At 52.6% G+C, this 13,047-nt stretch overlaps 1 protein-coding gene across 2 annotated transcripts in view; it reads right to left on the bottom strand.

Annotated features, from left to right (window-relative positions):
- Positions 1-11,826, bottom strand: part of LOC116957077 (peptidase inhibitor 15-like) — a 30,287-nt gene extending 18,461 nt beyond the window's left edge. Inside the window, exons 1-2 of one of the 2 annotated variants that reach the window (XM_076054976.1) lie at positions 11,567-11,826; positions 9,887-11,372 (exon numbers count right to left, since the gene is read on the bottom strand). In XM_076054976.1, coding sequence (XP_075911091.1) covers positions 9,887-10,378 — 492 coding nt within the window. In that variant the 5' untranslated portion in view covers positions 10,379-11,372; positions 11,567-11,826. Of the gene's footprint in view, positions 1-9,886; positions 11,373-11,566 lie in introns of those variants that run through there. The other variant, XM_032979015.2, reaches the window with a different exon arrangement.
- Positions 11,827-13,047: the final 1,221 nt, after the last annotated feature.

Raw genomic sequence — 13,047 nt, 5'->3', positions numbered from 1 at the left:
AAGAGAGTGACACACAGAGACCCATAGACAACACCCACCAAGTGAGAATCACTGATTTTAGTGTCTCTGACACGGCCATTGCGAACCTCCTGACACAGAGAGACACAGACACAGAGACCCATGGGACACACCCAGCAAGTGAGAAACACTGATTTTAGTGTCTCTGACACGGCCATTGCGAACCTTCTGACACAGAGAGACACACAGAGACCCATGGGACACACCCAGAAAGTGAGAATCACTGATTTTAGTGTCTCTGACACGGTCATTGTGAACCTCCTGACACAGAGACACACACACAGAGACCCATGGGACACACCCAGCAAGTGAGAATCACTGATTTTAGTGTCTCTGACACGGCCACTATGAACCTCCTGACACAGAGAGACACACACAGACCCATAGACAACACCCAGCAAGTGAGAATCACTGATTTTAGTGTCTCTGACACGGCCACTATGAACCTCCTGACAAAGAGAGTGACACACAGAGACCCATAGACAACACCCACCAAGTGAGAATCACTGATTTTAGTGTCTCTGACACGGCCATTGCGAACCTCCTGACACAGAGAGACACAGACACAGAGACCCATGGGACACACCCAGCAAGTGAGAAACACTGATTTTAGTGTCTCTGACACGGTCATTGTGAACCTCCTGACACAGAGACACACACAGACACCCATGGGACACACCCAGCAAGTGAGAATCACTGATTTTAGTGTCTCTGACACGGCCATTGCGATCCCCGGCCGGTGCCGGGTTCCGGCTGGCCCGAGAGGGCTGAGTCACCGCACGTTGCTCAAGCGTCACAACCACATTGGGGGGAGGATGTCTGGGGGGGGGGGGGGGAATGGGGGCGATGTGCTGCTCACCGCCACGAAGACAACCGTCCCCCCGTGTAGCCTCGAACAGACTGTTGGGGTTTAAAATGTTGACTTCAAGAAGGCTAAATTTTGATTTAAAGCTTTCGTGACTGCAGTAATTCATATTCTTAGTTTTTTCGGTAAAGTCACGTTGAAGAGAAACAACAAAATAATAAAAAATATATAAAACAATAAAAAAATTCTCACGACGTTTCGACCATAACTCAAACCAACACACCTGAAGATGACCGTTTGTGTTATGGTCGAAACGTCGTGAGAATTTTTTTATTGTTTTATATATATTTTATTATTTTGTTGTTTCTCTTCAACGTGACTTTACCGAAAAAACTAAGAATATTTCAAGAAGGCTGTTGGAAAAAAACCCCTAAGGCGGGATTGTTGAAATAGCCTTTGAAAATTCATAATAAAGGGGGGGGGGGGGTTTCGGGGTTAGATCGCGTTATTTATAAATGTGCCGTAACCCTCCACCACCCGACACGGCCAATCAACAAAAAAAGTGTCACGTTGACAAAAGACAAAATTCGTTCACTACTTTAGCCCCACATCGGTGTGTTGAAGAGTGAATCCACAACATTTACAGTTTGAGTTGTACCGTGACGTTTTCGCTGGCAATTGCATCCAGCATCATCGGGCAATTCGCCGGAATGGTAAAGCCCCTTTAAAAAGGCCGTTGCTTTTGGAAAAAGATGAATAAAAGTCTCTGAATATATTGCTGTGGAGCACCGAGCAACAAAAAACGGGCATCCGTCTGATGGCTTTTCCTACCAAACAAATGTCTCACGGACCTGCCTGACACGGAGAGAATAGTGTTGCATTGGCTGAACAACCAATAAAGGTTTCTGATAAGTCAGCGAAGTGACTTGCTGGATCCATACTCTTTGGTTCTATTCGGTAAAGTCACGTAGGTAAATAATACAACAACAATAAGCACGACGTTTCGGCCACAACACAAGCGGCCTTCATCAGGTGAAGGGACGAATAGAACCAAAGAGTATGGATCCTTGCAGTCACGAAAGCTTTAAATCTAGAAGTGACTTGCTGGAGGACTATGCACATAGGCCGCACCCCATCGATGGGGAGGAGGTGGGTGGGTGGAAAAAAAGACCCGGTGAGACCTTCTCATTTAAAGCTTTCGTGACCGCAGGGATTCACGTTCTTGGTTCTTTCGGCAAAGTCGCGTAGGTTAGAAAATAAAAACGCGCGAAATGAAAATGTAAAATAATAATAACAATTAAAAAAAAGAAAAAATAACGCGAAACCCCCCCCCCCCCAAAAAAAAAAACCCCCACGAATATTAAATTTAAAATAATAAATTTAAAATAGTAAAAAAACCAGCGATATTTCGACCGCAACACGAGCGGGCCTTCACCAGGCGGAGAGCGGAGGACCGTTCAGGTCGTGGCAAACGAAACGCCGCGGTTTCTACCACTCCCTTTCATACATTTTAAAACGCATGATGATGATGATCATCATTATTTTTTTTACTTTTTTCAAAAAACTCAATTTCACTTCTTTTCATTTTGATTTTCTACCTCCGCGTCTTTTGGCCGAAAGCACCCCAAGATGAAGACCGTTTTGGGGGGCAAGTGAACATCAGGCGAGCGGGCCCTCCCGTGAAGGACCGGAACCCGCGATCACGCTGCACGTGGCATGGGGGTTGTGGCCGGGACCACGTCCGCCCGGCCGCCTTTGTCTCCCCAGCGACGATGATTTGACGCACCGCAAACCGGGGACTCGTTTGAGGCCGAGTGGACCTGGGAGAAGAGGCCCAGGACGGGTTCAGGTGATCGTCAACGGTGGATCGAACTCGGTTCGCCGGGGACCGTAGCGATCCCCGCTCACCACCGCTCCTCACCACCGCTACCCCTTACTCACCACCACCACGTCCACTCAGCAGCACCCACCCCCTGCTCACCACCGCTCCTCACCACCGCTACCCCTACTCACCACCACGTCCACTCAGCAACACCCACCCCCTACTCACCACCACTCCTCACCACCGCTACCCCTTACTCACCACCACCACGTCCACTCAGCAGCACCCACCCCCTGCTCACCACCGCTCCTCACCACCGCTACCCCTACTCACCACCACCACCACCACGTCCACTCAGCAGCACCCACCCCCTACTCACCACCACTCCTCACCACCGCTACCCCTACTCACCACCACGTCCACTCAGCAACACCTACCCCCTACTCACCACCACTCCTCACCACCGCTACCCCTACTCACCACCACCACGTCCACTCAGCAACACCCACCCCCTACTCACCACCACTCCTCACCACCGCTACCCCTACTCACCACCACGTCCACTCAGCACCACCCACCCCCTACTCAGCACCACTCCTCACCACCGCTACCCCTACTCACCACCACGTCCACTCAGCAGCACCCACCCCCTGCTCACCACCACTCCTCACCACCGCTCCCCTTACTCACCACCACGGGGGGGGGGGGGCTCAAAAATCGTCCAAAATCGCGCAACGTCATTGACGGACGGCCTCAAAAGACGTCTGCAACCCATGGCAGATTGTCCACTTTGGATGGCTTCCACGTGTCGCAAGCGCCGAGAAAAAAATGGACGGGGGGCCATGGCTGAGGTCGCCAAAAATCCGGAGCTTCGTGCGGAAAACGGCGGAGCGAGGCAGCTTCATGGCGCAAACGGCGTTACGGAGCCCGATGATGAAAGTAGAGAAAGCCGCGTGACTCGTTCGGAGTGAGACCTCCGCAGCCAAAGCAGGAGCCGGATCGTGAGCGACACTGGCAAGCCAGCGTTCTTACATTGGTGTCCAATTGGTGCGTTTATGGGTATGATGGTTTAGCCCGTGAGGGGCTCGCAGAGCCTAAAGGCTCACATGTTCAGGAGCGCGCTGTCAAGTTTGTCGCATAGACTCACACGGAGACACGTAGACTCATCACAGAGACTCATGGACTCACACGGAGACACGTAGACTCATCACAGAGACTCATGGACTCACACAGAGACCCGTAGACTCACACAGAGAGCCATAGACTCACACAGAGACCGATAGACTCACACAGAGAGCCATAGACTCACACAGAGACCCATAAACTCACACAGAGCCATAGACTCACACAAAGACCCGTAGACTCACAGAGAGCCATAGACTCACACAGAGACCCGTAGACTCACACAGAGACCCATAGACTCACACGGAGACCCATAGACTCACATGGAGACCCATAGACTCACACAGAGACCCATAGACTCAAACAGAGACCCGTAGACTCACACAGAGACCCATAGACTCACCACACAGAGACCCATAGACTCACCACACAGAGACCCACAGACTCACCACACAGAGACCCATAGACTCACAGAGACCCATAGACTCACCACACAGAGACCCATAGACTCACCACACAGATACCCACAGACTCACCACACAGAGACCCATAGACTCACCACACAGAGACCCATAGACTCACCACACAGAGACCCATAGACTCACCACACAGAGACCCATAGACTCACACGGAGACGCATAGACTCACACAGAGACACGTAGACTCATCACAGAGATGCATAGACTCACACAGAGACCCATAGACTCACACAGACACCCATAGAATCATCACAGAGACGCATAGACTCACACAGAGACCCATAGACTCGCACAGAAACCCATATACTCACACAGAGACCCATAGACTCACACAGAGACCCATAGACTCACAGAAAGACCCATAGACTCACACAGAGACCCAAAGACTCACACAGAGACACGGAGACTCACACAGAGAGCCATAGACTCACACAAAGACCCGTAGACTCACAGAGAGCCATAGACTCACACAGAGACCCGTAGACTCACACAGAGACCCATAGACTCACACGGAGACCCATAGACTCACATGGAGACCCATAGACTCACACAGAGACCCATAGACTCAAACAGAGACCCGTAGACTCACACAGAGACCCATAGACTCACCACACAGAGACCCATAGACTCACCACACAGAGACCCACAGACTCACCACACAGAGACCCATAGACTCACAGAGACCCATAGACTCACCACACAGAGACCCATAGACTCACCACACAGATACCCACAGACTCACCACACAGAGACCCATAGACTCACCACACAGAGACCCATAGACTCACCACACAGAGACCCATAGACTCACCACACAGAGACCCATAGACTCACACGGAGACGCATAGACTCACACAGAGACACGTAGACTCATCACAGAGATGCATAGACTCACACAGATACCCATAGACTCACACAGACACCCATAGAATCATCACAGAGACGCATAGACTCACACAGAGACCCATAGACTCGCACAGAAACCCATATACTCACACAGAGACCCATAGACTCACACAGAGACCCATAGACTCACAGAAAGACCCATAGACTCACACAGAGACCCAAAGACTCACACAGAGACACGGAGACTCACACGGAGACCCATAGACTAACCACACAGAGACCCATAGACTCACCACACAGAGATCCACAGACTCAACACACAGAGACCCATAGAGTCACCATACAGAGACCCATAGACTCACCACACAGAGACCCATAGACTCACACAGAGACCCATAGACTCACACGGAGACGCATAGACTCACACAGAGACACGTAGACTCATCACAGAGATGCATAGACTCACATAGAAACCCATAGACTCACACAGAGACCCACAGAATCATCACAGAGACGCATAGACTCACACAGAGACCCATGGACTCACACAGAGACCCATAGACTCACACAGAAACCCAAATACTCACACAGAGACCCATAGACTCACACAGAGACCCATAGACTCACACAGAGACCCAAAGACTCACACAGAGACCCATAGACTCACACAGAGACACGTAAACTCATCACAGAGATGCATAGGCTCACACAAAGACGCATAGACTCACACAAAGAACCACTCAGAACAAAGTCCCGTAGACTCACAGAGTTATCCATGGACTCAAACAGAGACCCATAGATTCACACAGAGACTCATAGACTCACACAGAGACCCATAGGTTCATACAAAGACCCATAGGATCATCACAGAGACGCATAGACTCACACAGCGAAGCATAGACTCACACAGAGAAGCATAGACTCACAACAAAGACCCATAGACTCACACAGAGGCCCATAGACTGACACGCAGACCCATAGACTCACAGAGAACAATGGATTTCTTACACAAAGACCCATAGACTCACAGACACCTATAAACTCACACAGAGACCCATATACTCACAAATACCCATAAACTTCTTACAAAGAGACCCATAGACTCACAGATACCTATAGACTCACGCAGAGACCCATACTCACACAAAGTCACACAGCCTCCTTACACAGAGACCCATATACTCACATAGACCTATAGCCTCACGCAGAGACCCATACTCACATACACACCCATAGACTCCTTACACAGAGACCCGTAGACTCACACAGAGACCCATAGACTCACACAGAGACCCATGGACTCACACAGAGACCCATAGGCTCATACATAGACCCATAGACTTATTACAAGGGCGCATAGACTCACACAGAGATGCATAGACTCACACAGAGACCCATTGACTCATCACAGAGACGCATAGACTCACACAAAGATGCATAGACTCACAGATAGACCCATAGACTCACACGGAGACCCATTGCCTCACACAGAGACCCATAGACTCACACAGAGACCCATAGACTCACACACAGACCCATAGACTCACAAAGAGACCCATAGACTCACACAGAGACCCATAGACTCACACACAGACCCATAGACTCATACAGAGACCCATAGACTCACACAGAGACTCATAGACTCACATAGAGAGCCATAGACTCATACACAGACCCATAGGCTCACACAGAGACCCATATACTCACACAGAGACCCATGGACTCACACAGAGACCCATAGACTCACACACAGACCCATAGATTCATACAGAGACCCATAGACTCACACAGAGATCCATAGACTCACACACAGACCCATAGACTCACACAGAGATCCATAGACTCACACACAGACCCATAGACTCACACAGAGACTCATAGACTCACATAGAGAGCCATAGACTCACACAGAGACCCATATACTCACACAGAGACCCATATACTCACACAGAGACCCATGGACTCACACAGAGACCCATAGACTCACACACAGACCCAGAGACTCACACAGAGACCCATAGACTCACGCAGAGACCCAGAGACTCACCCAAAGACCCATAGCCTCCTTGCCCAGAGACCTATAGACTCACGCAAACTCCACTCACTCACTCTGTAGAACAGTGGGAGATCACACAAACTCCACTCACTCTGTAGAACAGGGGGAGATCACACAAACTCCACTCACTCACTCTGTAGAACAGGGGGAGATCACACAAACTCCACTCACTCTGTAGAACAGGGGGAGATCACACAAACTCCCCTCACTCACTCTGTAGAACAGGGGGAGATCACACAAACTCCACTCTCTCACTCTGTGGAACAGGGGGAGATCACACAAACTCCACCCACTCTGTAGAACAGGGGGAGATCACACAAACTCCACTCACTCTGCATAACAAGGGGAGATCACACAAACTCCACTCACTCACCCACTCTGTAGAACAGGGGTAGATCACACAAACTCCACTCTGTAGAACAGGGGGAAATCACACAAACTCCACTCACTCACTCTGTAGAACAGAGGGAGATCACACAAACTCCACTCTCTCACTCTGTAGAACAGGGGGAGATCACGCAAACTCCACTCACTCACTCTGTAGAACAGGGGGAGATCACACAAACTCCACTCACTCACTCTGTAGAACAGGGGGAGATCACACAAACACCACTCACTCACTCTGTAGAGCAGGGGTAGATCACACAAACTCCACTTACTCACTCTGTAGAACAGGGGGAAAGATCACAGAAACTCCACTCACTCACTGTGTAGAACAGGGGGAGATCACACAAACTCCACTCACTCACTCTGTATAACAGGGGGAAATCACACAAACTCCATTCTGACCCTTGTTTTTGAGGTCATGAGCGTCACCCCGCCGCCGACACCCTGCCTCGAAATAATCTGGGTTCACATTTTGGCTTTCGGATTTTCTACACAGTCCAAAACATTACTTGATTTCAAATGACTCACCCAGCTCTCTATCCCTTCTAGACCACCACTACAATTCACATCACTCAGCTCTCTATCCCTTCTAGAACGTCACTAGAATTCACATCACTCAGCTCTCTTGCCCTTCTAGAACATCACTAGAATTCACATCACTCAGCTCTCTATCCCTTCTACAACATCACTAGAATTCACATCACTCACCTCTCTATCCCTTCTAGAACGTCACTAGAATTCACATCACTCAGCTGTCTGTCCCTTCTAGAACATCACTAGAATTCACATCACTCAGCTCTCTATCCCTTCTAGAACGTCACTAGAATTCACATCACTCAGCTCTCTTGCCCTTCTAGAACGTCACTAGAATTCACATCACTCAGCTCTCTATCCCTTCTAGAACATCACTAGAATTCACATCACTCAGCTCTCTATCCCTTCTAGAACATCACTAGAATTCACATCACTCAGCTCTCTATCACTCACCACCACCACTCACCACCACTCAACACCACCACTCACTCACCACCACTCACCACCACTCACACACTCACACTCACCACTCACACACTCACTCACCACTCACACACTCACTCACTCACACACTTACTCACCACTAACTCACCACTCACTCACACACTCACTCACACACTCACTCACACACTCACCACTCACTCACCACTCACTCACACACTCACTCACACACTCACTCACACACTCACCACTCACTCACTCACCACTCACTTACACACTCACTCACTTACACACTCACTCACCACTCACTCACCACTCACTCACACACTCACTCACCACTCACTCACACACTCATTCACCACTCACTCACTCACCACTCACTCACCACTCACACACTCACTCACCACTCACTCCCCACTCACTCACACACTCACACTCACCACTCACACACTCACTCACACTCACCACTCACACACTCACTCACTCACACACTCACTCACCACTAACTCACCACTCACTCACACACTCACTCACACACTCACTCACACACTCACCACTCACTCACCACTCACTCACACACTCACTCACACACTCACTCACACACTCACCACTCATTCACTCACTCACCACTCACTCACACACTCACCACTCACTCACTCACTCACCACTCACCCACTCACCCACCCACTCACTCACACACCACTCACTCACACACTCACTCACACACTCACACACACACTCACTCACCACTCACTCACTCACCACCACTCACACACTCACCACTCACACACTCACCACTCACACACTCACTCACTCACCACTCACACACTCACTCACTCACCACTGATTCGCTCACCACTCACTCACACTCACCACTCACACACTCACTCACTCACACACTCACTCACCACTCACTCACTCACACACTCACACACTCACTCACTCACACACTCACACACTCACTCACACTCACCACTCACACACTCACTCACTCACCACTCATTCGCTCACCACTCACTCACCACTCACACACCACTCACCCACTCACTCAGACACCACTCACTCACTCACACACTCACCACTCACTCACTCACACACTCACTCACACACTCACTCACACTCACCCCTCACACACTCACACACTCACTCACCACTCACTCACACTCACACACTCACTCACACACTCACACACTCACTCACTCAATAACCACTCACTCACACTCACCACTCACACACTCACTCACACACTCACTCACACACTCACTCACACACTCACACACACACACCCACTCAATAACCACACACTCACACTCACCACTCACACACTCACACACTCACCACTCACACACTCACACACACACTCACAACTCACTCACCATGTACTCCATGTTGGAGGCGGCCGGGCTGACGAAGGCCCTCAGCTTGTTGTGCATGGCCACGATGCCCGCACGGTCCACCTCGCTCAGATAACGTCGCCTGCGCGAACTCCCCGCGGCGCGGCTCCACCTCGAAGCGTTCCTCCCGCTCGGACGCTGCTCCCACTGTCTAGCCCCCGGCGCTTGCCCGAGGCGACCCCACGCCGTGTCAGCCACGTGCAGCACGTGTCCGGCGAGCGGCCACGTGGACGACGACGACGAGGAGGAGGAGGAGGACGAGTTCGCTGGTGATGCTGCCACATCACCTTGACGACGGTGGTGGTGGTGGTGGTGCTGGTGGTGGTGACGGTGGTGGTGGTGGTGATGGTGGTGGTGGTGGTGATGCCCTTCCGAGATGGGCAGCTGACCGGCACGGGCGCAGCGAGGGGGCAGCCAGGGCAGGGAGAGCAGCAGGAAGAGGGGCAGCAGAAGAGCTCCGTGCCAGGGCAACATCGTGGTGGTGGTGGTGGGGGTAGTGGTTGGTGGTGGTGGTGGTTGGTGGTGGTGGTTGGTGGTGGTGGGGGTGGTGGTTGGTGGTGGTGGGGGTGGTGGGGGTGATGGTGGTGGTGGTGGCGGTGGTGGTGGTTGGTGGTGGTGGGGGTGGTGGTGGTGGTTGGTGGTGGTGGTGATGGTTGGTAGTGGTGATGGTGGTGATGGTTGGTGGTGGTGGTGATGGTTGGTGGTGGTGGTGGTGATGGTTGGTGGTTGGTGGTGGTGGTTGGTGGTGGTGGTGGTGGCGGTGGTGGTTGGTGGTGGTGATGGTGGTGATGGTGGTGGTGATGGTGGTGGTGGGGGTGATGGTGGTGGTGATGGTTGGTAGTGGTGGTGGTAGTGGTGGTGGTTGGTGGTGGTGGTTGGTGGTGGTTGGTGGTGGTGGTGGCGGTGGTGGTTGGTGGTAGTGGTGGCGGTGGCGGTGATGATGGTGGTGGTGGTGATGATGGGGGTGGCAGCAATTGTGGTGGTGGTTGGTGGTAGTGGTGGTGGTTGGTGGTAGTGGTGGTGGTGGTGGGGATGGTTGGTGGTCGTGGTGGTGGTGGCAGCAATTGTGGTGGTGGTTGGTGGTAGTTGCGGTGGTGGTGGGGATGGTTGGTGGTCGTGGTGGCGGGGGTGGTGGTTGGTGGTGGTGATGATGATCGTCGGCCACGATTACCTGAACGGGTCCTGGGCCTCCCCTAGGTCAACTCGGCCTCAAATGAGTACCTGGTGCGGTGTGTAGTAAAACATCGTCACTGGGGAGACAAAGGCGGCCGGGCGTGGTGCTGGCCACCCACCCCCTCGTGTGCCACCGTGCCGGCCTTGCCAGGTGCTGCTCGCTCACAGCACTTGCCCCAGCAGCCTGCTCCAGGCTACACGGGGGATCTTTGTCTTTGGTGGTGGTGGTGATGGTGATGGTGGTGGTGATGGTGACGAAGATATTCAAGAAACCCTCGGACATTTGTTCGATAATCTGTGGGCAAAGAGAAGAGAGCAACGTTCAGACAGAGACCGCCTGTGCCAGGCTAGGTGCACTACGGGAAGTGTCGGAGGCTCTCGCTGCTTGCAGGAGGAGGTCGTGGAACAGACACAGCAGCCTGCCTGCCATGGCTCAACTTGACCGAGATGACCGGCAGATCGCGCCACCTCCGTGCGCCTACCACTCACCGTGACATTACTCGCTCCGTTTTATCCACCCGGCGCTCCGCTCGTTGTTGTGAGCGTCGCTCCTCCGACCCTCCGTTGTTGCCGGAGTGGCGACTGCCTCCAGCTGCCCGGTAGCAGCGGCGGCGTCCTTCACGAGCCTCCTCCTCCTCCTCCTCCACACACAGAGAAGCCGATCTCGACACCGCTGGTACCGGTCATCGGCAAGTCCACTCAGCTCAGCTCCACGTCCTCCTGTACCACATCAGCTCCACCTCTTCTCCAGCCCGTGCCGCGCCCGCTTAGCCACCCCCCCCACCCACCCTCGATCCGGCAACTAAAACGCAGAAGCTACTTGGGGCATGCGGTGGTTGACGCAGCAGCGTCGCAATGCCAGACGAGCTCACCGATGGGACCGCGTCCAGAACTTTCGAGGATTTTGTGAGCTCCGCGCACGGAAAATCGTGCCTGAAACCCAGGGTGGATCGTAGGCAGGCCGGTCCGAATGGTTCAAACCAGTGCAGATGTTCCATTAGAAGGAGGAGGAGGAGGTGGGTGTGGGTTTGTTCTGCGTTTCGCCAAGCGGAGACTTTGGTCCGAGAAGACCTCCCAGCAAACTCAGCGGAGCCGGGTTCGTGATCGATCCACAGCCCTGGGCGTGTGGGAAACTCCTCGCAGCCATCACCCACTCACGTCCCATTTCGCATAGTCGAGGCAATGGACCGTTTCGGCGGTACAGATATTAAGACGAAGCTCCCTCCTCCCCCCCCACCCCCCTGCAGCTCGCGAGCACACGGAAGTGGGGGGGGGGGAGTGGGCAATAGCGCGATTTGAGGCTGAGTCGACCTAGGGGAGGGCCAGTAACCGGTTCAGGTGAATCGTCACCGGACGTGAGCCGTGAGCGGGGATCACACCAGGCCCACTGGCGTGCCACGATGCCGGTAGCCCTCACAGGTGATGCTGCTGATGCTGCTGCTGCTAACTCGCTGACAGCACTCGGCCCCAACGGTCTGTTACAGGCTACACGGGGGAGCTTTGTGTCTGTACACGTGTGTGTGTGTGTGTACATGGTGTGTGTGTACATGGTGTGTGTGTGAACACGTGTGTGTGTATACATGGTGTGTGTGTGTGTGTACATGGTGTGTGTGTGTACATGGTGTGTGTGCACGTGTGTGTGTGCACGTGTGTGTGTGTGTGTGTACATGGTGTGTGTGTACATGGTGTGTGTGTGTGCACGTGTGTGTGTGCACGTGTGTTCACTTGCGTACACCTGGGTGTGTGTGTGTCTGTTCACGTGTGTGTGTGTGTACATGGTGTGTGTGTGTGTGCACGTGTGTGTGTGCACGTGTGTTCAATTGCGTACACCTGTGTGTGTACACGTGTGTGTGAACACGTGTGTGTGCACGTGTGTTCACTTGCGTACACCTGGGTGTGTGTGTGTCTGTTCACGTGTGTGTGTACATGGTGTGTGTGTGTACATGGTGTGTGTGTGCACGTGTGTGTGT

This window comes from Petromyzon marinus, chromosome 69, assembly GCF_048934315.1.
Source record: "Petromyzon marinus isolate PM22_M1 ecotype Great Lakes invasive population chromosome 69, UKy_Petmar_22M1.pri1.0, whole genome shotgun sequence".
NCBI classification, from domain to species: Eukaryota; Metazoa; Chordata; class Hyperoartia; order Petromyzontiformes; family Petromyzontidae; genus Petromyzon; species Petromyzon marinus.
The sequence above is the reverse complement of the archived record's forward strand: the minus strand, read 5'-3'. Positions and strand labels throughout refer to the sequence as shown.